The sequence below is a fragment of the Camelus dromedarius genome, chromosome 15, assembly GCF_036321535.1.
Source record: "Camelus dromedarius isolate mCamDro1 chromosome 15, mCamDro1.pat, whole genome shotgun sequence".
NCBI lineage: Eukaryota > Metazoa > Chordata > Mammalia > Artiodactyla > Camelidae > Camelus > Camelus dromedarius.
In genome coordinates this window covers 58,226,927-58,253,973 of record NC_087450.1, presented here as the reverse complement: position 1 = coordinate 58,253,973, position 27,047 = coordinate 58,226,927, and the positions used below count along the sequence as shown (strand labels likewise).

At 37.9% G+C, this 27,047-nt stretch overlaps 1 protein-coding gene across 4 annotated transcripts in view; it reads left to right on the top strand.

The window, feature by feature from the left end:
* CPSF3 (cleavage and polyadenylation specific factor 3) overlaps positions 1 to 25,306 on the top strand; it is a 31,920-nt gene extending 6,614 nt beyond the window's left edge. For all 4 annotated transcript variants that reach the window (XM_010982678.3, XM_010982680.3, XM_031466538.2 and 1 more), the window contains exons 4-18: positions 525 to 653; positions 1,958 to 2,135; positions 3,382 to 3,471; positions 4,715 to 4,865; positions 7,441 to 7,616; positions 8,621 to 8,779; positions 9,732 to 9,878; positions 12,119 to 12,271; positions 14,658 to 14,766; positions 16,057 to 16,155; positions 17,486 to 17,580; positions 19,129 to 19,216; positions 22,175 to 22,244; positions 23,229 to 23,325; positions 25,108 to 25,306. In XM_010982678.3, the coding sequence (XP_010980980.1) occupies positions 525 to 653; positions 1,958 to 2,135; positions 3,382 to 3,471; positions 4,715 to 4,865; positions 7,441 to 7,616; positions 8,621 to 8,779; positions 9,732 to 9,878; positions 12,119 to 12,271; positions 14,658 to 14,766; positions 16,057 to 16,155; positions 17,486 to 17,580; positions 19,129 to 19,216; positions 22,175 to 22,244; positions 23,229 to 23,325; positions 25,108 to 25,209 (1,843 nt within the window). In that variant the 3' untranslated portion in view covers positions 25,210 to 25,306. The remainder of the gene's footprint in view (positions 1 to 524; positions 654 to 1,957; positions 2,136 to 3,381; positions 3,472 to 4,714; positions 4,866 to 7,440; positions 7,617 to 8,620; positions 8,780 to 9,731; positions 9,879 to 12,118; positions 12,272 to 14,657; positions 14,767 to 16,056; positions 16,156 to 17,485; positions 17,581 to 19,128; positions 19,217 to 22,174; positions 22,245 to 23,228; positions 23,326 to 25,107) is intronic.
* The last annotated feature ends 1,741 nt before the right edge of the window (positions 25,307 to 27,047 follow it).

Below are 27,047 nucleotides of genomic sequence, written 5' to 3'. Positions count from 1 at the left end.
TTTTAAGAGTACTTCCTACCAGAAATTATATTGCAGACATCTTATGTCTTATGACAACACGCCATACTGTCATCGCAGGTGAGAGAAGTTTACTAGAAAGATTCACCTTCCCATCTCTAGAGTAAGTGAGGAGGTAATGTATGCCTTGGATCATTGTAAAACTGGGAGACCAAGAAAGCTCTTTGACAGAATATCCCCTTGAGGCCACTGAGTTGTCACGTTACTCTGTGGGAACTTCATATATAAACAGTGACATGTTTCAACTTGATACCACCAAAGCGCTTGTTATAACTTTGGCTGCCAGAAATAGGTTTGGCTATATCTTGATGTTTAAATGCTTTTAATGTCTTTTCCTTACACTTGAGCTGGATGCATCACTCCCTCCTGCTGCACGTACCTGCCCCTGGTAGGTTCTGAGAGTATTGGTGTGTGATGGTTACAGAGAGCTTTTCTGTACAGTGAACGTCAAGTATATGATGGGTAGTATTTTAGTAACTGACAGAATCTCTTTGTTTCTTTTTAAGTTTCCATTTGGATCACTGTGGAGCTTTGCCCTGGTTTCTACAGAAGACAAGTTTCAAGGGAAGAACATTTATGACTCATGCCACAAAAGCTATTTATAGATGGCTTCTTTCAGATTATGTCAAAGTTAGGTAAATTACTTTGTTAGATTTATCATGCATCTGGTTCTACACAGTACATATGGTTTACAATATAGACCATTTTGTGTTTTGAAATGAGATGTTTTCTTTTTATCCACAAGGAAGTCATTAATTCAGTCATTCAGTAACAACTCATCAGACACCCATTGTGTACGCAGCACCTCCTTGGCCTTAAGTCTTTATGTAGTTTTTAACATCCCTTTAAATCTTTGTAATTTACGTGAATAAGATACGATAGAAATATTCTGTACATAGAATTTCCTAATTTTGTTAAAATTTAAAACAAAATATATTATACGGTGATGTATACTGAAATCTTATTTTGATTGATTTGATCAGAGCGAACTGACTATCTTAAGTGGAAAAAGTTCCCTGGGATAGTTTTTTCTAGTTGCAAGAGGAAAATCTCCTGTACCAGAAAATTTGGAGCATTTTTGTGATACTTACAGTACAAGTTGTTAGCCTTCAAAAGTTAACTGTTTAATATGTATATTCCAAGGGTAGCTAAGATGCAATTTGTTATTTTTCTTATATAAATACAGAATAATTAAAGAGTTATTCTTAGTAATAATTATACTGATTAACACTTAAATAATGTATTAGCGCTGTGTGATAGTGTGTAACACTTAAACCATGTACCAGGCACAGTCCTCAGTTCTTAACATATGTTAACCCATTTCGTCTTCATATCAACCTCATGGTGTAGGCTTGTCGTGAACCCCATTTTACAGAGATTATGAAACTGAGGCACTGAGAGGTTAGGTTATTTGCCCCTAATGATCAGGGTAAGAGACAAAGCTGGGCTTTGAACCCAAGCAATCTGGCTTCAGTGTCTGTGTCCTTAACCCCTACTCTCTCTTGCTTTTTTGGAAGTATATTAACATAATTTTTAGGAGAAAACGTATGTTAGACTTTGTAGAGAAATCTTTTCACATCCCAGTGTGAGAAACTCTGCCGTGGTCCAATGTATGTGAGTGAGTTTATCTTGCAGGAGTGTTAGGGCAGAAAAAAAGGTTGAGAAATACTATCCTAAAGAACACTTTGCCTTAACTCACTGTGTGTACTTTGCTTAAAATCATGCTGTATAATTATACACACTGAACATTTTAATTATAATAGCAGAGTTAAAAAAATACACAAAATGTCCAAGAGATTCTAAACAGCATAAGCCATACAATATAATTCTAAGAAATATCTTCATGGACATGTCATCCACAGACAATTTCTTTGAGTTCAAAGACTTGTTAAAAATCTTACCCTTAATTTTTTTGTTGTTGGCATCTTTAAAAATTTAGTAATATATCAGCAGACGACATGCTGTATACTGAGACAGATTTGGAAGAGAGCATGGATAAAATTGAGACCATCAACTTTCATGAAGTGAAGGAAGTTGCAGGAATCAAGTTCTGGTGTTACCACGCCGGCCACGTCCTGGGAGCGGCCATGTTCATGATTGAGATCGCAGGTGTAAAGGTACTCTCTAGTTCTGGAGTGTCCTCCCCACGAGAAATGAGTGCAGGGCTTTATACCACCAAACAGGACTAAAGAATATCCCCTAAGACTTGCGAAGTGTCAAGACACTGAAACATAAAATTATGTTGATTCTTTTTTCCGTGTAAATATCCTGGTTTATACGCCGGTGATACTTTTTCTACCATGATTGAGAAAAGAGTTCAGTAAGCATCTCAGAAAAGTTTCCTCACACTCCTGTAGGATTAATTCCTTTTCAGTGTGCTTTAGAAAACTGAAAGCTCTTTAGGGAAGAGCCTTCCTTGGGGCTGCATCCATTTAACGCTGAAACGTGATTTGGCGTCCATGTCCTCTTGGTGTTCTGGGATTCACATATAAGCCCCTCGAGAGGGTGGACTGCGTGAGTGAAAGAGCTTAATCAGAAAGGATCTTTGCAGCCATCCTTGACGAAAAAGACAAACGGGAGTCTCAATAAACTTGAGAAAACAGGTGGACTGATAGTTTTCAAGACTGACTCCGGTGTGCCAGTTCTCAACTCTGGCTGCACCTTAAATCACTCAAGGAGCTTTTTAAAAATACCATTGGATCTGAGGGTGTGGCCTTGGCCTTTTTTTTTTTGTTTTCTAGGTGATTCTTATGTGCAGCCAGAGTTGGGAACCAGTGTTCTCGTGTAATATTGTTCTTAGTTTTTGTAGCTGCTCATTATTTAAAATTTTTACACATTGACATGTGTACTGTGAAACCATTTATTGCTGTTTGCTTGGAGGCACTAAAAATAAGCAGAAAATAGCAAAAATGCAGCTCTAACTTCCCATTTCAAATTTGATGAAATTTGATGGAAGATGTAGTTTTATCTTCTGTCTAGGTGGGTTTCCCGTACACGTCAGTAGATTTCTTTCCTCATTCTCCTGCCTTTTTTCTCTAAGATCTTGAAAATACTTCTCAAGTTTATTAATATAGAGGTTATCTTTGTGGGATGATTCTGGGACTATATTATTTCCATTAGTTAAATTGAATAATTGAAACACTGGATGGTTTATGACAGAACTAAGTTACACATTTTGAATTAGACACAAATACTGCATCTAAATGTCTTCAGTTGTAGGCCACTTTTTCTGTTAAACCTCACTTTCAAGAATTTATGAGCTAAGAAAAAAAATTTTTTTTAGAGAATTTATGAGCTAAATATATTCAATAGTCAAATGAAGCCTTCCACAATCCTAACTTTCCAGCTTTATCTTTTTTATAGCTTTTGTACACTGGTGATTTCTCAAGACAAGAAGATAGACACTTAATGGCTGCTGAAATTCCTAATATTAAACCTGATATTCTTATCATTGTAAGTATTAGTGCTTGTATTGTAATTTGTGTAAGGTAAGCAGGATTTTTTTCTAATGGGAAAAAAATAGGGTGATCTCATTTCCATAATATGTGATTGGATATCACAATGTATTTGGCTTTTTAGAATAAAAATTAACTTTTTATTAAAATGTGTTAACTCTGGTTTACTATCAAAGATGACATACAATCTCCTAAGTATTTTTGTTTAGGTTGATTTCCCCAGTTCATAGAACATCTTAACCATCGTGTAGGAATGCTGTGGCCCCACTGCCTTTGCCATTCCTTGTGACTCTCTTTTGACCTGTAGCACCTGCTAACTTCATGTGTATGTCCTGTCTGCCTACTGGGTTGCAGGTCCCAGAAGAATAAAAAAAAAATATATTACCTGTACAGCAGCTTTGTGGGGCTTGGTAAGGAGCAAATTAATTAATGTGCATTGGGCCTGTGGTATATATAAGAATATCATGGGTGTTTAGTTAAAGCTGGAAGAGCTGTCTGTTTCTCCCTCAGCACCCACGGCATCCCCCAGCTGCCCAAGCGCAAGGGGCTGGTGCTCATTGCTGTACTGAATGTCGCAAGTGAATTCAGTTTGGCTCCGCTCATGGTATATCCAGCATGGAAACTGACTTTAATTTAAAGGAAGTTGCTTTTTTAACCCTCAGAAAAAAAGTTATTTTCATTATATCTGGTACTTTAGAGCAGTACTTCTCAAACTGTAATGTGTTTATGAGTCATCTGCTGATACTGTAAAAATAAAGGTTCTGATGATGGCTGGGCTGGGGCCTGAGATTCAGTGCTTCTAATAAACTCCTGGGGATGGCATTGCTGCTGGTCAGCGGGCCACACATAGTAAGGCTGAGGGGATATTCTTAAACAGAACTAGAAGAAACAATATCTGTTTCTGATTTATAACCTTGACTTATCAGAGGTGGGAGAAATAGCCTTTTTCCCACCCATGGAAATCAAAATGGTTTAGAAAAAAAAGCATAGCAAAATTATCTTGAGTAGAGAAGATACATTTTTGGACTATGTTCTGATTCCATTTTCTAAAAAATGTTTATTAATTTAGCCATATCTGAATTCTAAAATTATTATTTGCCCTTCTTTCCAATTCGTATTATAACAACATATGTTCATGAAAATGGCATGTTAATAGAGAAATAAGCACTTTGCTTGCTGTTTGGCTTTTGTATACTTTGGGAATGACCAGCCCTGTCTCACACTTCTAACGTGTTGTGTAGGAGTCTACCTATGGGACCCACATCCACGAGAAGCGGGAAGAGCGAGAGGCCAGATTCTGTAACACTGTTCACGATATTGTAAACAGAGGGGGCAGAGGTCTCATTCCTGTCTTTGCTCTTGGAAGGGCTCAGGAGCTTCTCTTGATTCTAGGTATGCCTTTTCCTTCTCACCTGGGAGATTCTCAAAATTGTGGAGTGCTGTTATATCAGGATAATTGCATGACCTTGGATAGGTTGTTCTACCCTTCTGGGCTTCAGTTTCTGCTTTTTTTTTTTTTTTTTTGTATTTTTAAGTTGATGTATAGTCAGTTTACAGTGTTGTGTCAATTTCTGGTGTACAGCATCATGTTTCAGTCATACTTTTTTGTTTTTTTTTTTTAGTTTCTATGTTTAAGAATAGGGATTTGGTGCCAGTAAGAGCCCAGAGCAACAGGGTCTTTCATGCAATGCTACTGGAAATAGAAATGGTGTCCCCTTTCTAGTTGCCATCAGCATTAGAAGTTTAAAAATATGCTGCCCTTTGACCTAGCAGTTCCATTTCTGGGAATGAAATACACAGAAAATTTTGTTAGTAAGGGTGTTCATAATTCTAGTAATTTTAAAGAATTATGTCAGTAAATACCACATCATAGGAAAAAAATCATTTTTCATGCTAGTTATTATATATTTTTACATAATATATTAAGTGGACTAAAAAGTAGAGTTCAAAACAGTATGGACTCTGAACATAGTTAGGTAAAAAAATATGCAAGTGGCCAGAAAGATATTCAAAGATATCAGATATTAAATCTGGATAGTGAGAAATTGGATGATTTCTTTTTCATTTTCTGCTTTTCTCGATTTTCCAAGTATGTCAGTGAGCGTGTATAACTTTTTGTAATAAGAGGAACAGTAGGCATCACTTGTGCATATATTTAATGATCCTTTTTAACATTCTGTGATTCTTTTGGGGGGAACGCACCCTTCTTAAAGAATAACTGATAAGTGTTTGTACGGACATAGAGTCAATGTGAAGAACTAGAAATGATCTCAAGCTTTTACTTCTCAGTTCTGCCTGAATGATGCTAGGGGTAAATAGCATCCCTGTTACACTGGAAAGGGAACTAGGGGAAGCCGAATAAATGACCTCAGATCAAAAGCAAACCTCTGAAAATAAAAACGAAAATTAAAAATAATAATAATAATTAAAAAAAAAAAAAAAGCAAATCTCTGAGAGAGAGACAGGACTTGGTAGAAGCTAAATTTTCTAAATCCTAAACCAGTCTAGTTTTCTCTTGGTTTTGACTTGGTTCTTCTTTCTAACTGCAAGTCAAGTTTGTCCTTAGATGTCTTAAAATGAAAAGTCCGTAACAGTAATCTGAGGAGCAGAAGGAACTGAGAGGCCGAAACTATGTCCTCACCATCCAGTTGGGTTGCCAGAGTTAGCAAATAAAAATACAAGACACCAGTTAAATTTTAATTTCAGATAAGTAATAATATTTAGCCTAAGTATATCAAATATTTACTGTATATTCTTATATTAAACATCTTTTATTTGCCTGAAGTTCAGGTTTAACTGGGCATTTGCTTTTTTGAATCTGACAACCCTTTATGAACCAGGACTGCTCTATGCACTTGGTTGCTCCTTTTCCCTTAAATTCTCCCTGTAATGTAGTGTAATAGAGAAGAGCCATTCGAACCCCTGGTTTCAGATCTCACCTGTGATCTAACCATATGACCTTGGGCAAGTTATTCAACTTTTTTAACATTTAAATTTTTTCATAAAAACAACGCAAAAAATAGGAGACTTTGATGTGATCTTGGGATGTAGTGTACTTTGCAGGATATTTGAAAAATCGTAAGGGTGTATATGAAAACTTTTGACACCATTAAGAATTTTAATTATATCTAAAAGAACACAAACAACTAACAGAGGGCAAAGTAGGAAATATATTTGTAATGTATGACAGGAAAAGTCCCTGTCCTTATATGGAGTTTTCACTTATAAATCAAGTAGAAAAACAACATTCCCACACTTTTCAACCTTTTTTAAAAAAGCCTCAGTTTCCTAATCTATAAGATGGAAATCAATTGTCATAAATTTGTTTGAAATTAGAAATAATAAATGTAAATTGTATATTAGATATTTAATACATTTCCTAAATACAAGAGCACCAAGTAGAATAAGTGATGTCTTTTGGCTGTACTACCCTCATAATATTTGGGTATTTAATGAGGATTTTCAATAAAAACAAGCCTTCTTTTGAAGGTATGTTGCTCACTGTTTTCATTAATTATCAGAAACTGTTTAGCAGTTTTCTAAAAATATAGTCACAGAGTAATGTGACCTTTTTGTGTTCAAAATCAATTTTAACTTCTTTGGCAATCCTGTCTATTTCAATGTCTATTTGAAGTATAAATAAAACATTTTTATTTAAAACCATCACAGAATTTAGTGTCTCTCTGGGATAATAAATCACGTTCTATTAATCAGTGTAAACTTCTACTGAATCATTTTTAAAAGCATCCATATTTGGGACTATGGTCACAACATTCTTTTTAGGTCCTGCATTAATGCTTAGAAATAAGTTTTGGTTTTATAAGTTTATGTCTTTAAAATATAGTTCTGTGCTTTAATTTATTTCTTATCTGAGTTTTAGAAAATTAATTATATGTATCATTTATTATTTGAACTCTTTGCCCCACACAACAAAGTGATATTTGTTAATCTTGTAAAATCTCTCTAGATGAGTACTGGCAGAACCACCCAGAACTCCATGATATCCCAATATACTACGCATCGTCTTTGGCCAAGAAGTGCATGGCGGTGTACCAGACATACGTGAACGCCATGAATGACAAAATCCGCAAACAGATCAACATCAACAACCCCTTTGTTTTCAAACACATTAGTAACCTTAAGGTGAGTGCTCTTGGGAGACGGAAGAAGGGCAGATAAAGCACAAGTGAGTGAGCAGCAGGAGGGGACACCTGTCCTTGACCTGTGGCTGAATCCTTCCTGCTGAAGTCTTACCTTTTCTGGGGCAGGCATCACTTTTCTGAGAGAAATCAAAGGTTTAGCAACTAGCATTCTTTTTGGCTTAAACAAATTTGCCACTTGTTCTAGCTCTCCACATGTTCTCAATATGTACCATTGTGAAATAACTTGGATTTCTCTGCTATAGAAATGAAAAGCCCTGAGGAGAAAAATATCTTGTGTTACATATTTTTTCTGTTCTTACTCAAACCTAATCATCTTTTTGATTAGCACTGCAGATTCTAATATGCAAATTTTCATGTTTACTTTCCTAGAGCATTCAATAAAATCTGATTTTCTTTAATTTAAACAAATAATTTCATTTAAACTAATGCTCTAATCTTAATAAAGTAATACCCCAAAATTCAAGTTATAAGTGATCTTCTAGTTGTAAATAGGCTCTGTCAGTAAATTATTATTTTTTAAGTTAATTGGTTAGGAGTTAGAGCCGAGTTTTCCCTAGAAACAATGTTGAACTTTTTGATTAGATTTCCAGGCCAACTCAAAATGTAATGAAGTATGCAAAGTCATTGTGAGTCTTTGGGGAAATTCTTTCAGAATTCTACCTTGGGTGGATAGAAACCCATTTGAATCTTTCTTTTACTTTCTGCCTGCCTGCTAGGTACTGAAAATGGTCTTAATGACCCTTCATCCACTGTAGAAGGTTTGGAAGGTCATTGTGAACTAACTGCTTTTTTTCATTTTGTCTTCCTTTCACTCCCAGCCTAACCTGTTTAGGGACCTTGGAAATTGGACTTAAAATGTTTGCTAGTCTTGTCAAGTCCCTTCCCGTGTGTTCATCTTTTTACCTCACTTTTTGGTATTCTTTACCAATGCTTTGTCAAACCCTGGAATTTAACATGCTTTTACCATTCCATTTTTCCTCCCAGAGCATGGATCATTTTGACGACATTGGCCCCAGCGTTGTAATGGCCTCCCCAGGCATGATGCAAAGTGGCTTATCCAGGGAGCTCTTTGAAAGCTGGTGTACTGATAAGAGGAACGGCGTCATTATAGCCGGGTACTGTGTGGAAGGCACACTCGCCAAGGTCAGTCAGAGCCTTAGACCACTGTGTTATTCCTAGTCAAGACTGCAGAGGCAGCGGTAGCCTCCCTGGGTTTTCCGTGTTCTTTAAGTTTGTAGTTTTTTAAATAATACAAGTTTTGATTTTTAAAAATGAGGATGGAAATAGGCAGTTAGAGATGTTCTTAAAGCTGAGAAATTAATGCAGACACTGAGATCCCCAGCTGATTGGCAGGGATGTGAAAGTTTGAGAAGCACTCATCTGGTGGCAGTAAAGGAAAAAATGGAAGGGTATCTGTTTGAGACAGACACATGGATAACCCTCATCTGATAAAGAAGAAGTTTACTAATGCATGTTCTGAAAAGCTGCGGAATGTGTTTGGGTTGATTGCCCATCTTCCTGTTGATACAAAATGATTGACATTAACTCTGAGGGATGTAGACACGGATGTGCAAAACTTTAGAGAGAATTTCTCAACATTCATGCATCACATTCTCTTATTTCTTACCAATAACTTCAATTTTTTAAATACATTATGATTCCATGCCTTGATCACTTTTACTACTTTTATCTTATTCTGTAAGTCATTTAGACAATATTTGCTATGTATGTAAAATAGGTTTCCAGAATAGAAATACATCTGTCCTTTATACAAATCCTCCTATCTGGAAAGTGACTTTTTAGAACAGATAGTTGGAAATAAAAGTATACCTTTCCCATCATAAGAGTTATAACTTTCACTTACAGGACTCCAAATACATTGATTTTTTTGTGTTAATTGGCTTACCTTCCTGATTAAATGTTTGCTTGATCAAGAAAATAACTATTTGATATGTACTAAATCACTAGCATTAGAATGATTTTTGTGCTCAAGTTCCTAAATTAGCGTAAGAGTTAATGGCTGCATAAAAAAGTAGAAAATGTACCTTTCCTTTTCTGATTGGATAGTTTATTGGTTTTGTTTTGTTTTTAACAGCATATCATGTCTGAACCTGAAGAAATCACTACCATGTCTGGACAGAAGCTACCACTGAAAATGTCTGTTGATTACATTTCATTCTCTGCTCACACGGATTACCAGCAAACCAGTGAATTTATTCGTGCTCTGAAACCACCTCACGTGGTGAGTTTATGAATTTGCTTTTCAGCATTAAAAAAGGAGAAAAGGGTGTCTTGCAGCAGCGGGTTCTCAGGTCAGACACCGCCTTCCCTTACGGTAGCAGCAGTACCTTCACCTGCGCTTGGACCTAACCTTTATGCTCCCCTTTGAGTCAGGCAAGCTGTGCACTTGAATTTTCTCCATTTTACATGGACTCTCTTACTCAGATCTGCCAACTCCAGCCTTCTTTGCTGCCTCTTCAATAATTTAAGAGCACTGGCTTTACAATATGACTGTTTTGAATCTCAACTCCACCCCTTACTTGCTGTGTAACCCTGGGCAAGTTACTTAACCTCTCCTTACCTCATTTGTAAACAGGGATAATAATACCCATAAGGTTATTGTAAGGATCAGATGAGAGAACATGTATCTAAATGCATGTAATTCGGTGCCTGGCATGTAGAAAATGCTGCATAACGTGGAGAGAGGAGGAAGGCAAGTCACATAGTAGTGAAAGTTAAAAGTGCAAAGTTAAAAGGAGCATTACATCGCTCCTTACTGATCTGGTTTGTTTATATTTTTAAGCTTTATGTTATTATTAAGGTAAGAGTTATATTTTGGTGGGACTGGAGAGAGTTAGCTTAAAAAAATGTATCTTTAGTTAGAGGAGCACGTATGGAACATGAGTCTATAGAAAACATATGAAGTAAAGAAGTGCTCTTTCTGGATGTAGCAGTATCAGAACTTCATCCCTTTTTATGGCTGGATAATATTCCATTGTGTGTATAGACCACATTTTGTTTATTCATCTGTTGATGGACACTTGGATTGTTTCCACCTTTTGGCTATAATATATGATAATGCTGCCATGAATTTTGGCACGTAAGCATCTGTTTGAGTCCCTGTTTTCAGTTCTTGGTAAACACCTAGTAAATACCTAGGAGTGGAATTGCTGGATCATAGGCTAATTCTGTGTGTAACTAGAGGAATCACCAAATGTTTTCCATGGCATTCTCTGCCGTTTCATATTCCTACCAGCAATGCACAAGGGTTCCAGTTCTCCACATTCTTGTCAACTGGTTAGTTTCCTTTTTATCACCATGCTAATAAGGGCAACATGGGATCTCACTGTAGTTTTGATTTTCATCTCCCTGATGATCAGCGATGTTGAGCATTTTGTGTACTCTTTGGTTAGTTTTTTAGTTCTTTCTACATGGTAGTCCTCACAGGTAGTTATCATTGGCTCCTAATGAGCAGATTCCTTGGTGGAGAAAACCCCTCACCTACTTAGCTGTATAGCATGTCAGGTCTGGTCACAGTGTAGCAGTTCACGGGCGCCTTCTGGTGTGTGTGGTTTACAGATATTCTCCCAGATTTGAAAGCCGTGGAGTAAGAGCTGTATCGCTCTTTCTCTCTGGAATCAGCACCTCATCCTCAGCCCCATTTTATTGCTCTCCAGACTCTATCGCTACTGTCAGTTTAAATTCCTGGATTCAGTTTGATGCTTACCTTCCTCCAGTAACCAAGTCTTTGCCTGGTCGTGATGCTGGGCAGGCTTCTGTTAGCCCAGGCAAGAAGTCATCTACAGTGTAGGTGAAGAATGATCTATCTCTCTTGTAAAATACATGTTATGAAAGTGAATTAGAAAGACTGATATTATATATGTGTATATGTGTGTGTGTGTGTATGTGTATGTAGCTAATGCAGTAATTGTAAATACCTCTCTAAAACATAGTTTCATTTGGTTCTGAAATATTTTATCTGGTATTACTTTAAGAAACAGAAGAAGTCTTTCTTTCCCCACCAAAAGCTTATTTTGATAGTCTTATATTAAGAAATCTAAAGAAAACTCTGGGTGTTTTCTGAGGCAGTAGGAGTAGCAATAGTCTCGTATAAGAACCACATGCATTTAAAGCTACTAGAGGCTCCAGAAGTCGCCTGGTCCCGCCCTTTCCCATGTGCACATAGAAGCCTAGAAAAAGTCTGGCTTCCACAAAGTTGTGTATCTTGTTAGTGGCAAAAACTGGACTAGAAAAGAAATTTCTTTATTGTCTCTTGAAATAATTCCACTTAAGGACCTTTTAAAGCCAAACAGATTGGAAATGTCTATACAAGTTTGATTGACTCGTGGTCCTTAAAAGTAGTAAAGTTTAATAATTTCAAGTATATCTCCATTTCATATAATTAACTAATTCAGATAAGGACCATTATTAATCTGAACTAAGAATGTTTCCCTGTGCTCTTTTAAAACGTACCCTTGGCAGATTTTAGTCCATGGAGAACAGAACGAAATGGCCAGATTGAAAGCAGCCCTGATTCGAGAATATGAAGATAATGATGAAGTTCACATAGAGGTTCATAATCCTCGGAATACAGAAGCAGTGACCTTGAACTTCAGGGGAGAGAAACTAGCCAAGGTAAGAGGTTATGGTTCCTACTGCTGTCCATTCCTAGTGGTTCCTTATCTCTTCAGGGAAATGGATGCTTGCTAAGAAAACCCACCTCTTAATCAGATCAAGATCATGTGCTTACTGATGAGTTCCGTCTACTCAGTACACTACAAGCACTTCAGCCTTATGCTTTTAGGCTTCCTCTGGGTCCACTAATTTGTTTCTTCACGTGGAAAATTTTCAAATAAATTAGACCTTAATATTGAGTTTGATAGTTTTTAATCTACATTCCTACTTACTTTTCATTCCCATGTCAGAGAATAAACAAATGTCCGTTGCTGTTTTTTACTGCCCACCTCTTGGCATTCTCCCTAAGAATCTAAAGGTAGTTTCCTGTCTCTAAACATAATGTCTGTGGATATTGTGGAATTTATAAACATTTGTTTAAGAATCAATCATTTTTGATGGTGAAATATATTTTCCAAATTTAAAAAATAAATAATTAAGGGAAAAAACTGACGGGATATTAGAGGGGTGCTATAAGCAGTCTGCACTTTTACCTCCTATTAATCAAAAGTCAAAATTCTTAAGATCCCTCTAAAGGAAGCTTTTTAATTATCTATCTGAAGTTTTAAATATCAAACATGTCAATGAGCAACTTTACTGATTCTTTTAAGACATAATGAGCCAGATATGAGAAAGCTAATTGATGAATATCATTTCTTGCAGTTGAATTTGAGGAAAAAAACAAATTTGCAAAAGTTAGGATATGAGGCTTTTGTTGTCAAAGAAAAGCAAATGGTTGTATTTACTCCTGAACCTTACTGCTTGCAGAACTTTCCAGGGACCAGTTTAATAGAAGGGCTTTTATACCTGTATTAAAATACATTCAGTTAGGAATCTAGAACTGTATTTCACAAACTCCGCTGGCTGCAGTGTGGGGAGAAAAAGGAAGTTTTACAGTCACACAGTTTAGGAGAAGCTGAGCTAAACAAAATTAAGATGTTTATAGCAGGACTTTCCAGAGTTTTTATTAGGCCATTGTGCGTTATAAGTCCTCAAGAAATATTGTATGCAGCATTAAAAATAAAATGTTTTGGCTCTAGAACTGAGAACACACTTTAGGTATATGTGTCATTTTATATTTAACTTTATATTTGCATAGAGAAGCTAGTGTCAGCATCTGTTTCCCCAAATAGTTTGGCATTGGAGTGTTCTGTTATTTTAGTTACTTAGCATCATTAGCTGTAGTTGCTTTTTCCCTCAAGTGCAATAACCTTACTTTGGGAGAAGTCAGATTGATGACAGCCATCCTCCGCCATGTAAAACAGAGGCAAAGTAAAAAGGTAGGTAAAGAAAATCAGACCCCCAGAGAATTATCGAAAAACCCTGTGCACTTTACTTTCTAGAATTGTCAGACCGACCAGTTGTGTGGTAATAACTCAGCATGCTGGGAACTCGCACACACTTGAATAGAGAAAGGGAAGCTGGCAGCAGAGGGTGAAGTCAGAAGAAGCGCTCAGACAGTTCTCTAGGCAGACAAGCATACCCACCTCATCAGCTCCTGGGACATCACTGTCCTGAAATCAGCCCCCTGACAGCAAAACTCCTTTCCATTTAGTCACCAAAATGTAAGGAGAAAATAACCCAAGAAGCCATGTGAGAGCGCCGGCTCCCGTTGCAGTTCTGAGAACACGTGTTGCCACTGCCTCGCTGCCGTCTGCCCTCACCACGAGAAGTAAACAAGTGTGAAGTACAGGGTCTTTGTCCCCTTTGAGTTCATTGATTTGTAGGTGAGAAAAGTTATATTAAAGAATGCTGGATTTCACGTTTGTAAGGGTTTTTGGTGGTGGTGGTAATTTTTGTCAGTACTCTTCTCTTAAAAAATGTTCCCTCTCAGTAGGAGCTCATCCATGCCTGTCTTTGCTGAGCTTTGTATTCAGAGATGCTGCTGCCTTTAGTGTTGGGTCTGGTGTGGCCTCGCATCTTTGTATAACGGGGCTCCCTCTGTGTACGGGGTTGACAGCCAGCCTGAGGGACACGCGTGTCTGGCCCTACCCTTTTCTGTCCTTCCCACTGTGCTGTTGCTGCCGAGAGCTTTTTTAAGCCCCCAAACCCGGTAGGTTTATTTGATCGCTGAACCGTTTGGAGCTGAACTGAATCTGGCCATTCTCACCAGATCTGCCCCCGCGGCTCTTTTCTTTGGTCTCCCGATTGCCTTGTTACTGCCCTGGTCGTAGAGAGATATAACACTGTATTTTTCTTGTTTAAATTCGTGTGTTGTTTTTTCATAGTTCGCCTCTGTAGTGGTCATCATTATGATTGAGTCCCAGAATAATTGATTGCATTTTACAAGATTCTGTTCTCTCCAGATTGTTTTTTGTGTTTATTTTGTTTTGTTTTGTTTTAATAGGTCATGGGCTTTTTAGCAGACAAAAAACCAGAACAAGGCCAGCGGGTCTCAGGAATACTTGTCAAAAGAAACTTTAATTATCACATACTTTCTCCTTGTGACCTCTCTAGTAAGTATACTCTTAAATGTAAAATGTAATTTGATTTTAGCATTGAAAGAAAATCTACAAAAACTTCTACCTAGTAGCCAAATTTTAAGCAATAACCAAATAATAAAGTACAAATAGAATATGAAAACGATTATATGTTTGTTCCTATAGGACTGAAGCATTGTGCTGCACGCCAGAAATTCACACAACATTGTAAACTAACTATATACTTCAATAAAAATATATTAAAAAATAATAATAAAGTACAAATAGGTGAAACCTAATAACCTCATTAGCTTTATGGGGGGGAAAATCTTCCTTGAACTATTAAAACATTTAAATTCTTTGTGAAATAAATTTTTCTTAATTGGAAGCATAAGTTCCCCTGTAACACAGATTGACGACCTCTAACCCTTTACAGGCTTGTCTTCTGCCTTTCACAGTGGAGTCCTGGCGCTTTTATTTCCTGGGCTCGCCGCACAAGCTTTTTGATTTTTATGACCTGTAGTTTAAAGTCACTTGCTGGACCTTGTGTTTTATGCCTGTGTAAATGCTAAGCCATCATTGCTTTTGCAGTAAACATGGTATTATCTTCAGGTAGACAGCTGCACTCAATTTTATGTGTAGAGCACTAATAAGTTAAAAGTGCTTTATCAAGGAGTAAATAGCAGCAGTGTTCAGGTGTCCGTCTGTGAGACAGGCCAGCTGTCAGCTTTCAGACCGTGCAGTAGACAATAACTTGTTCCATGAACAGTCAGTGAGCTCTTGCTCAATGCCAGGCATCGTGCGAGGTGCTGGAGGATAGAGATTCATGAGAAGCACAGTCCCAGCCCTTGAAAAGCTATCTATTGAGAGAAGCCACCTTGTGTAGAGCCAATCACAGTGCAGACCCGTGACGCTCAGAAGTGCATGATACGGATGTGAGATGAGGGTGGGGCCAGCAGAGTTGGGAAAGCTTTGCTAACCAGGTAGCTCTCATGCCAAGTGGTGAAGGACTGCCAGGAGCTGCCAAGCAGAAAAGATGGCAGAGGCCAGCTCACTTCCTGACTTGGAGACGTTCGGGGACCTAACATGTTTGGAAGAATGAGAGTGCCTTCTTGTGCCTGGAGCGCAAGCTAACTGTTGGGCAGGGCCGGGGGTGAGGGGGTGTTTAGGGGTAGGAGCCAATTGAAGAGCACTGTGTTCGCTAGAAAAACACGTTCTCACTTACTCTGCTTTTACTTCTCTTTTCTTTATGTATGTGTTTGCAAATTGCATTTTGTGGGACTAGTATTGTTTCTTAAAGTATATTTATTCTAATTTCCTCTTCAGATTATACTGACTTGGCCATGAGCACTGTAAAACAGACCCAAGCCATTCCATATACGGGGCCTTTTAATTTGCTCTATTACCAGCTGCAGAAATTGACAGGTGTGTGTATTTATTAACATTCACTTCATTGTTTTTTGTTTTTGAGTAAGGTAACTGCATATCTGGGAAAGGATATTAATTGTCTCAGAATTGCACAAATTTTATTTATATTTTACTTGGTCATGTTATCATCACCTTTAGGTGAAAATTTTGAAAACATACTGATAAACATTTTTTTAATTCCATAACATGTCTTACTCTTGATCCATTTTAAAATTCTAAAAATGTCAGTAGTCTTTGCTTGTGTTTAAAGTCTACTTTAGTTTACTATAGCTAAATTATATCTTTTTCTTTTCTTTGTTCACTGAAAATAATTTTTCTGGTTCCATCTGTACTAATCTATCCAGCAGGTTTTATAAGCGTGCATGATCACTGGCCAAAGGCCAGTAAAGAATGAACATATTCTGTTTTCATATTAGACTGTTGTGAGTTAGAGAGTTTCGTGTGTTAACATCAGGATGGAGATGACTTAGTTTAAAAGTGTGAGTTCTCTCTAATAAGCAAGAACACTTCAAATCACACAATTACACTTTCTATTAATATGCTCTTTATAATTCATATAGTAAAGTACTTACATAAAAGAAACCGATAAAAATAATCTTTTTTTACCTCAGAACTTCTTGTTAGAATTATAGATCATAACATAAGAAGTTAATAAAATATGTCTGAATTAATCCTTAATTAAGAGGTTATTGGGAAGACCAGAAAGGTCTCATCTTAGAGAATTTCCCTTTCCTTCTCATCTTAGACATCTCAGGAATTTCCCTGTAGAACCGTTAAACCTGTGAAGACAGAAGGCAGAAGTGACTAGTAGGTGCTGAGGCTTGTGTTAAATTTCAGGATGCTAGTTGCTGAATCTCTTGTACAATCATAGGTGTTTGACAGTCATGAACGTTTGTAACTTTTAAAATGTTTACTGTCCAAGGTAAATCCTATCTAGTTATATGAATTTTTATAATACATGTTGAGATCTTCCATTTGCTATAAGCAATTAATATAAAACCTACTTAGCTATTTAAAAATTTGCCTATACACGAGTTACTAAATTTTTTTCAATTGTGTGTCACCTTATTTCAGCTACCTCTATAAACAAATAATTATGCTTTAGACAATTATTTTTAAATTAAAAATTTTTTCTATTTTTATACAATTTTTAAAGGTTACTTTCCATGTACAGTTGTTACAAAAAATTGGCTTTGTTCCCTGTGTCATACATACATCCTTGAGCCTGGCTTACACCCAGTAGTTTGTTTCTCTCACTCCCACACCCCTATGTTGCTCCCCCATCTCAAAAAATTATGTATGTCTTATAATTCTTTTTTTTTTTCAGGTGATGTAGAAGAATTAGAAATTCAGGAAAAACCTGCTTTGAAAGTGTTCAAAAATATTACTGTAATCCAAGAACCAGGAATGGTGGTATTAGAAGTAAGATAAGATCATTTACCTAAACAAGGAAGGGGAAAAAGTTTTGAGTTCAGATGTAATTATAGAGAAAATTGATTTCTTCCCAATCAGGAAAAAAAAAAATTGTTGGAAAACACGTGTATTTTTTTTCTTTCCAAGATCGGCTTTAAATATAACATAGCTAGGCATTTTCTAAATAGTTAAATTAGCATAGAAACTAATAATAAATTAAGGCTTAATGTTTAGTATGTGTAATAATCACAGGTCTCTCATATGAGTAAGTTTTAACTGATTTTTTAGTACCCCAGGATGTCTTGAGTTATATCAAAAGTTGTTAAAATTCTCAAGATAAAAATAAAATTCTGACACATTAAAGCAAACAAACTTGTTATGCAGCACTTCTTAAGAGAGTGAAATTCTGAAGATTCAAATAAGAAACATTAAAATGACCCAAATTCACAAAGGCTAGAAACAGAAACTTAGAAATCATTAATTTAGGTGACTGTGATTCTCACTCTTGGAATTTTAAATTCATAAGGGTAGAATTTGGAACCCAGACACCAAGTGACTTTGATGGTTGATTCTGATAGATTGGCATCTGTTAAGTTTAAAGACTGACTTTCAGGGTGAATCCTAACACTGAGTGATCCAGGGAGGTACCTTGTCTGTTTCTCTGCCTCAAGGTTGTGTGTAAATTTGCCAGCTATACGGTCAACTATTCTGTTCACACATACTGTTTTTTAAAACAAACAAAAAAAGATCTGATGGCTGTGGTCCCACTGTAATTCTCTGATTTAATTCTGAATTTGATTTATAAGGCTAAAAATAACTGAAGAAATTGTCAAAAAGAGTAGTTATCTATAACATGAAGTTACATATAATATATAAAGTATCAGAAAGGGGAAAAGTTATTAGAGACAGTAATTTAGTTCTTGCTACTAAACTTAGAGAATGTATTTTTAACTCCCTAGAATTAACATGTCAAAGAAAATCTTAGAGAAGTTTTACAGTGACTCACATCATTTGTAAAAGCACTCTTTAGAGAAATAATAAAAGGGGGGGGTCTCATTCCTGAAGTAATTCAGCTGGTCTCACCCTAACCTGGGGGACATGGAAAACTTTCTCAGAGCACTGGGCACATGAAACAGTATCAGGGATCTTAGGTTTCATGTGAGAAACAAAAGTAAATGTCTGAAAATATTACTGTCTGTGCTACTAAAATATAGTGACTAGGAATTTGATCCTAGAACCAAGAATTAATCACTGCTTATTTACTTGTGCAAGTTACTTTTGAGTCAGTTTCCTCCTTTATGATGAAGATGTTATTAGAATTAAATGAGATAATGTATATAAAACACTTAGCACAAAGGATGGGCTCAGTACATTTTACTATTGTTGATAAAAAAGAAATTAGAGAAGTTCAGCGTTGCTGGTTAATGTCAGCTGATCTCAGTGAAATGCTAGAAACATTGTCCCACATGTGCAGTCTGTGGCTGGGTGGGTGGTGGTGACTGCAGCTTTTGTGGTTGGCTGGGTTGCACCTCCCTAATTCTGCCTCTTGCTTTACAGTGGTTGGCAAACCCTTCCAATGATATGTATGCAGATACAGTAACAACCGTGATACTAGAAGTTCAGTCCAACCCGAAAATAAGGAAAGGTACAGAATTACTTCATTTTTGTCAATTCTTTCACTTCTCCCATGGTTCTATGAACTGAAAAGCAGAAAACAGGGTCTTAAAGAGCTTGAAATCTGATTTTCCCATTCCTGTAACTCTTAAGGTATGATACATGCATAGGGCATATTACTAATATTTTATTTACTTTTTGTTCTGAATCTTCATCTGTGCTATAAAAACATGGTTGCAATTAACACAAAGATGAAATCTCTTTGTTTTCTAAGCAGCAATTTTCAATCAAGGAAAACACCAGTGAAAATACTTGTGCGTGATTTCTTTACAGCTGGATTCTATTTTATACATAATTCAATAGAACACATGTTAAGATACACATTATTGGCATGTAAGGTTGTCCTTTGTGCTCCTGGGGGAAGAAACCACCCAGGAAATATTCCGAGAAGCCTCACAGGACATCAGATCTTGTTCTCTGATGGAATTTTTCTGTTTCTTAAAATTAAAAGAAAAAAGTAAGTAGTTAGTTCTTTGATTTCAGGGGAAAAATGCTTCGCCAATTACTTCGTAATCCATCTTCTCGTAATTGGTCACATCTATAAGATGAAACTATTAAACGCCTAGACAAATCTAAATTATTCATCTAAGTTACTGGTCAGTGTTTGAATGTGAGTAATAATCATGGTAGAAATTATGCTTTGGACACTATTTGATCATTTATTTTAGTTGAATTAACCCGTGGGTAATGGATCCCCCGTGTGCCTGTAACCTAGGAGATGGAGCCGCACCTTCACACAAGCCGCAGAAGAACAGCACACCTTGGATTTTCATACGATGTTCAGTATCAGTCTTTGCCCCAGGGAACAAAGATACTCATGACAGAACAGTTTTAAAGGCAGTTCTCAGCTTTCTCTATTTTACCTTTTTCTTCTCTTCGATGGTAGAATATAAAGGACAAGGTATAGAGTGGGGGGGGTGTGGGAAGGAGGACCTTTTACAAAGGTCATAACTAATTAGTGGTACAAAAGTTAGGAGCAGTGAAGTGAGGGGGACAAGGGTTAAGTGCAGAGAACAGGAGGGGAAGTTTAAGGCCGGAGTATGTGGGCTGGCACAGCTTTCCGTGAGCGCGGCTGCCTTCACTTCCTTAGTGTGTGCCTGTTCCCTTGAAATCAGACACTCCTGAGTTGAATTGTGTTTTAGCCTCCAAGGTTGCTTTTTGTTCATTAAATTCTAATAGCTCTTTTGTAAAATGAAGTCAGGTATTTGTATACTTCCCTGAAAAATGAAATTTCTATGCAAAAATGGTATTTTTCCAGGCCAATCAGGATGTTTTGTGGGCTTCAGGGACGTTGGGTGTATGAGCTCCCCTAAGCCCCTTCCATGCTGTGGGGTGGAGGAGGGGTCCCAGAGCCCGTTAGCATGAGACTGACTGTCGAATGTGTCGTCAAGATGTCGTCTGCTGCTCTGATGAAGGCTCCACCTAATGATGGAGCTGAAAAACAAAAAACAGATAATCACCAAATATTTGATGTCTTTGTGGTACAGGAGGGAACACATGAGCTGTCATAGACTGGTTTGACTTTATCTTGTGTATTTCTCTTAGTGCTCTGGTCCAAAGTGAAAATATACCTTTAGTCTGATTTATAGTAGTAGAATTAAAAATGATCATCCTATCATTAGTGATCCATCTCAAACTAATAATAATAATAATAAAAACATTTCCTCACTAGGTTAGCCTCTGGGCATTTCTGCGGAGGTTCGTTGCTGACAAGTTAGAACAGGTTTTTTCCATGAGTTAATTGCGTTAAACTAACCGGCTGCCTTATGTTCCCTAGTTCTCCCCCACTTGGTGGTGAATCAGGAGTGGGATTTTACGTTCTTCTGGGTAATGAGGTGCTTCCTTATTTTCACCTAACAGTCATTCGAGAGATATTTATTGAGCACCTGGTGTGTGGTGGGTGTTATTGCAAGTGCTTAGGGCACATCTGTGAACAAGGCACACAGATGGTTGCCCTGGAGGAGCTGATGCCACAGTGAGTGCTGGGCAGCTAGATCGGGTTTGGAGTGGGTGCAGACGTGTAGGGCCTTGTGGGCCATTTTAAGGGCTTTGGACGTGGAGTGTGAGTGAAATGGGTTACACTGTAGGGTTTTTAAGGATTACCCTGGTGCTTGTTGAAAGAAGACCGTTAGGAGGGCAAGTATGAAGGCCGAGGTTCCAGTCGGAGTTTAGTGATCAGGAAGGTGGGGGATAGAAGCTCGGGCCAGGGCGGAAGTGCCTGTGGAGGTAGCAGAAAGTGGTGGGATTCCAGAGATCAAGTGTGGCTCATCTTCCCGAACCAGATTACTTTGTTTACTGTTACTTCCAGGTTACTTTGTTTTGGGGGAAAAGCTAAGTAATCTAACTGGCGAGTGATTTTAAATATTAATTTTACTAAAACAGCTGTAAGTATATTATATGTAGCAGAATGCTAAATTTACTTACCGTTTCACATAAAACAAAAACTTCAGAGATCGCTGAGCGTGGATGTGCTCCTAGACCACCTGGAGTTATAATTTCACTCACTTCTGCTCATAAATGTAGAAAGTTGGAGAAACATTGGAATAAATAATTTTTTAAACTCCATTTTCTAGCAGGAGTTTTTTTTGGGGGTGGTTAGGTTTATTAATTTATTTCTTAAATGGAGGTACTGGGGTATTGAACCCATGACCTCCTGCATGCTAAGCATACACTCTACCACTGAGCTGTATACCCTCCCCAGAAATAAAATTTTACATGATGTCACTTGTGGTTCTTGAACAAGAACATAAAATAAAGTGATGAAATATCAGTTTGTCTCAGCGGGTAGACCCTCTGTATACATTTGTCACTTGAAGGATTCCATAGTTAACCACTTTGGTTTCTCAGCAACTATGTTCTGATTATTGATTTGGAAATTATTCTAAACTGGAATTTGGAAATTGATCCCTCTGTGGCTTTTTTTTTCCAGGTGCAGTACAGAAGGTTTCTAAAAAATTAGAAATGCACGTTTATAGCAAGAGGTTGGAGATCATGCTCCAGTAAGTGATGTGCACGTTACTGCTCACCAAAGTGGTGAAGCATATGGTGGGGAGGGTTTGATTCTGGTGCCATCGCTGCCTGCTCGTCAGGCTCAGACAAGGTCACTTAGCAGGTCACTTAGTTTGTCTAGGGGCCCGTGTTTCTGTCAGTAAAGCAGTTTGAACCGCTTCCTTCCAGCTAAACAGTGCAGCTCACTCTGAGTACATGTGACCTGCTTGGTTGGCCACTTCCCTGCGAAGTGCGTTTTGCTTAATATAGAGCCTCAAGATGCTTTTCTGTGGCTGGTGTGGCAGGATCAGAAAAGCACTAGAGTATTACCCTAGGGTTACTATGCCTTTAAGAATTACTACACATACTCACTTCTTCTTATATGTGAATTCCAGTTTTCTGGACTCCAGATGCCCCTTCCCTGAAGCCCTTCTTGGGACCTCAGAGTAAGAAGCCCTTTTGTAGAAGACAGGTGTCTGCTCTCCTGTGCCTGCCCAGGGGGCGTATCGAGAACAGTTCTGCTGTTGGGCGGCTCTGGTTTCAGAGGCTTTACAGGAACAGAAGGTCCTGTGTGGCCCTAGAGTAGCGAGGCTTTCCCAGGGGGCGCGGGTGGTGCTGGACGGAGGTGCCTGCACTTGAAGACCAGTCTCGTGCTCACTAGCCATGGGGCTTTCAGCAGATCACTTTCCTGTGTCTTCTTTTCCTCCTGTGTAAAAGGGGCTCCTTACCAAAATTATAGGTTAAGATAATGTATATAAAGTGCCTAGCACAGTGCCTGCTGAACAGTGCATTCTTAACCAATGGTAGCTGTGTATCTCACCTGCCTCATAAAATATGTGAAAGCAATTAAGAAGCACACCTCAGGAGTAGATATAAGTATTCTGCTTCAAACTAGGGCCTATCTTCAATATTATTTTTTCCCCAAATATATAAAATTGTACTTTACATATTTGTAAAGCATTTTCCACTAATATTGCATCTTTGTTTATCTTAAGGGACATATTTGGAGAAGACTGTGTTAGTGTAAAAGATGGTTCTATTCTTAGTGTCACAGTGGATGGAAAAACTGCTAATATAAACTTGGAGACTCGGGTAAGTAGCTGTTCATTCCTACATTTCAAGACATTTGGGAAATAAAGTGAAAGTAGAAGTAATCTTATTTTGCAGTTTATTTTTGCATTTTGGTATTTCCTTACAGTTTTTTCCTACATTTTTAATAGACTGCGTTTATGTTATCATATGTGAGGTTTTACATCCTTACGTTTTATTTCTCATTCGTCATAAGCACTGTTCCGTGTTGCTGCGTAGTGCACACTTCCCATGTGTTCATTACGCCCTTGTTTCCATTTTCATAATACGCCTTAATCCACCTCAGCTCTTCTCTAGTTTGGCATCCAGTTGATTCCAGATTTTTCAGAGAAGCTACTTCTCTGTTCGCACCAGCAAGATCCAAGTAGCTTTTCCAAACAATAGGATCCAAGAGTTGGGGGCCTGTTCCCACCACACACCCCGAAGATCGTTCATAACTGTTTCACAAGCATAAATGAATAAGTATGTCTTCCTTGTGGGACCGTTTTGAAGATTAGAACAGCTCTCCTAAACTGGTAACATGTTTGGTATTTCCTTTGTATATCCTTTGACTATATAGATGTTTTGAGAAAACATTAGATTTTACCTCAATAGAAAAATAAGCTAAGAACTTACACAAGTAATTCACTAGAGAAGAAATATAGCCAGTAGACATATGGAACAAATGTTCAGAGCAGATCCTCTAATAATTAAAGGAAATACAAATTTAAAGTATGAAATATCACTATTTGCTTATATTGGCACAGATTAAAGAGTGATATGACCCAGTGATGGTGAAAGAAAGTCGTTCTCAAGTGCTATTTGGGGCAGGGAGGAGGTTGTAAATTAGGTGGTGCATTCTTTCTGCAGGGCAGTTTGGTGATCTGCATCAAAAGCCTTAAAAAAGTAAGGCTTTATCCACAATTCCACTTACTGGATTTCACCAAAGAAAATCAATTAGGCAAGTGAGTAAAGATATATATATACAAAGATGTCTATTTTAGCGTTGATTATAACAAACAAAATGGCAAGAGACCTAAATATCCAAGAGTAGGAGATAATAAATAAAAACAGTAAGTGAATTATGTGTATGGTGCACCCTTACACTCGGAACACTGTGTATGCAGCCACGAAGAACGATGGTGTAGATTTAGTCGTGTGCAAACTTGTCCACCTACATTATTAAGGGGGGGGAGGTTTACAAGAAAGCAAATATGATAATTTATCCCATTTTTGTTTTAAAGAAAATAGATATGTGTAAACAAAAGTCTGAAGGTTATGCACTGAAGTGTTAATAGTAGTTATCACTAGGTCATAGAATTTAAGGGTGTTTTTCTTTTCCTTCCTAAATTTTTATATGAGGAATATTTATGGTGTGACTAAAAAAATGTTTAAATAGCATAGTGTTTTGTAGTTAAGAAGTAACTGGAAGATTATCAGTGAGTCCAAATCAGATTTAATACTAAATGTTGACTAGATGACCACATCCGTCGCTTGCTGAGTAATTTGTGTTACACAGACTACGTTCCTTGGAATGTCATTTACTGGATCATAACATGGGCTTTGAGGTAAACATAGTTCACTCGACTTTCCCTTTATTCTTTTTCTCCCCCGAAGGTGATGTCTAGCTAGGCCCAGTCATCGTGCGGTCGGGCATTTCCGCATCCAGGTGCGAGCCCACAGGCGTGCAGTGCGGCGACCCCCGACCCCTACAGGAAACGAGTGTTCTTAAAGGGCATCCGTTTTTCTCCCACATAAAGTTGTAGACACTTGAGGTGAAAGGCATGTCTGTGCTCTCACTTTCAGACTGTCGAGTGTGAAGAAGGAAGTGAAGACGACGAGTCCCTGCGAGAAATGGTGGAGCTGGCTGCGCAGAGACTGTATGAGGCCTTGACGCCAGTTCACTGATAACCTCGTGTCTCTGTAGATGGAGAGAACTGCTTTGTAATGCTTGACTGCTTCTGTTACTTAAAATGAAATACATTAATTTCTCTCGTGTAGCCGATTTACTTTTGACAGCAAATGGCCTTTATTCCAGCACCTTGAATTATCAAGTAATTTGTCCACTTATTCTAGAACTGCTGAATAAACTGCCCGTTACTGACTCTGCTTCTAGGCAAGTATGCAGTTAAGATCTGCTCCTAGCAGCTGAATCAGAATGTCTGATTGTCCTTTTTAAGGAAAGGAAGTGCATGATGGTTTGAATTTTCATATCCATATTCTGAATTTGCATTAATAATAGAAATTAGCATTTAAAATTTTAAGCCCCTTTTCTAGTTCCTCCCTCCCAATTTCTTACCAAATTCCGTAATTCATCTTTGTGAAATTAGGCCTTTTGAGATTCAAGAACATTTCTTTGCATAATAATCTATATTCAATTCAGAGATATTCAAAATATAATTTTTATGACTCAAGTTCAGGAGTATTCAGGTGTTAGTTATTGAATTGTTTTATGTGTAAGTTAATCATTAGTTCAGTTTCCTCAAGTACAAGTAATTCAGACTTGCAAGTAACTGCACACTTGAGTGCTGTGTGCTGAGGGAGGGGTCGACTGCCCCACGGCTCCTTTGGCCGCTACTTCAAGAAAGGGTCTGATTGCTCCCTTGGCAGCAGAAACAGGGACGAGCTCGCACAGAAGCCAGCTCCCCACTCCCCCCACCCCCTGCCTTCATGGCCCAGCTGAAGACTTGTTACAAGCATGGTCAGGCTAAAGCCATCAGTCGTCCACAGTCACTAATGTCCACCGACACTATTAGTCGTTCCCTGTGCTTTTGTGACAAACTTCAGTGCCTGAATCTGAGTTTCTACTTGAAACTAAATACATTTATTTCTATAAGGTACCCTACTTTGTCTTTGGCCCAAACCACAGGTCTGAGGTTCACCTTTTATGTGTCATATAAGACTTTGTTATGAGAAATTTTAAAACATTAAGTTACAAAAAATACACACTTGTAATATCTTTACAGTGCAGGTTATATACAGCAAAAGGGAAGTCCTTCCTCTTAGTCCCTCTCCCTGAGGTAACTGACTTAAGGATTCTAAATTGCTCTTGAATCTGCTGCTGTCTTATCTCTACATGGCTCTGAGTCCAAGTCATCTCTTCCCCTCTGGTTCCTCCTGCCACAGCCTCCTTTCTCCCTATAGTTAATTCCTAAAATAACATCTGCCTTCAAGCCTCCCCTGCTGGAAATCCTTTAAGGCTTCTTCACTGTAATTAGGATGAAGTCCAAACACCTTAACTTGGCCTAACAATGGTTCTCAACCTTGGCTGCAAATCGGAATCACCTGGGGAGCATTAAAAATGAAGCGATGGTCCTTTATCAGCACATTCTTAAAGCCCCCAGGTTATTCTAGTTGAAGCCAGGGACCTCCCAGCTTCAAGACGGGGTCACGCTCTGCATCACCCCATCTGCCTCTCCAGCTCCGGCCATTCTCCCGCCAACACTGCACATCCAAGCCACAAAAAGGCATGTCAGCTTTTCTAATACGCACTGCTCCCCTTGCTCTGGTTTTCACCTTAAGCTTAGTAGTTTCAAGATATCCTTCTGACTCTTTTTCCCACACTCTTGATCTGATCACCCTGGTATCACCCTGGCCTGCCTTCAGCAAGAATCCTGTTAGGTCAGTTTAGCAAAGATTTATCCTACCTCTTGGCAGCTTTACATTCACCTGACTGACTCCTCACCCTACTCCTTGGCTATAAACCCCCACTATTCTTTCTTGTTTTCAGAGTTCAGCCTGATTCT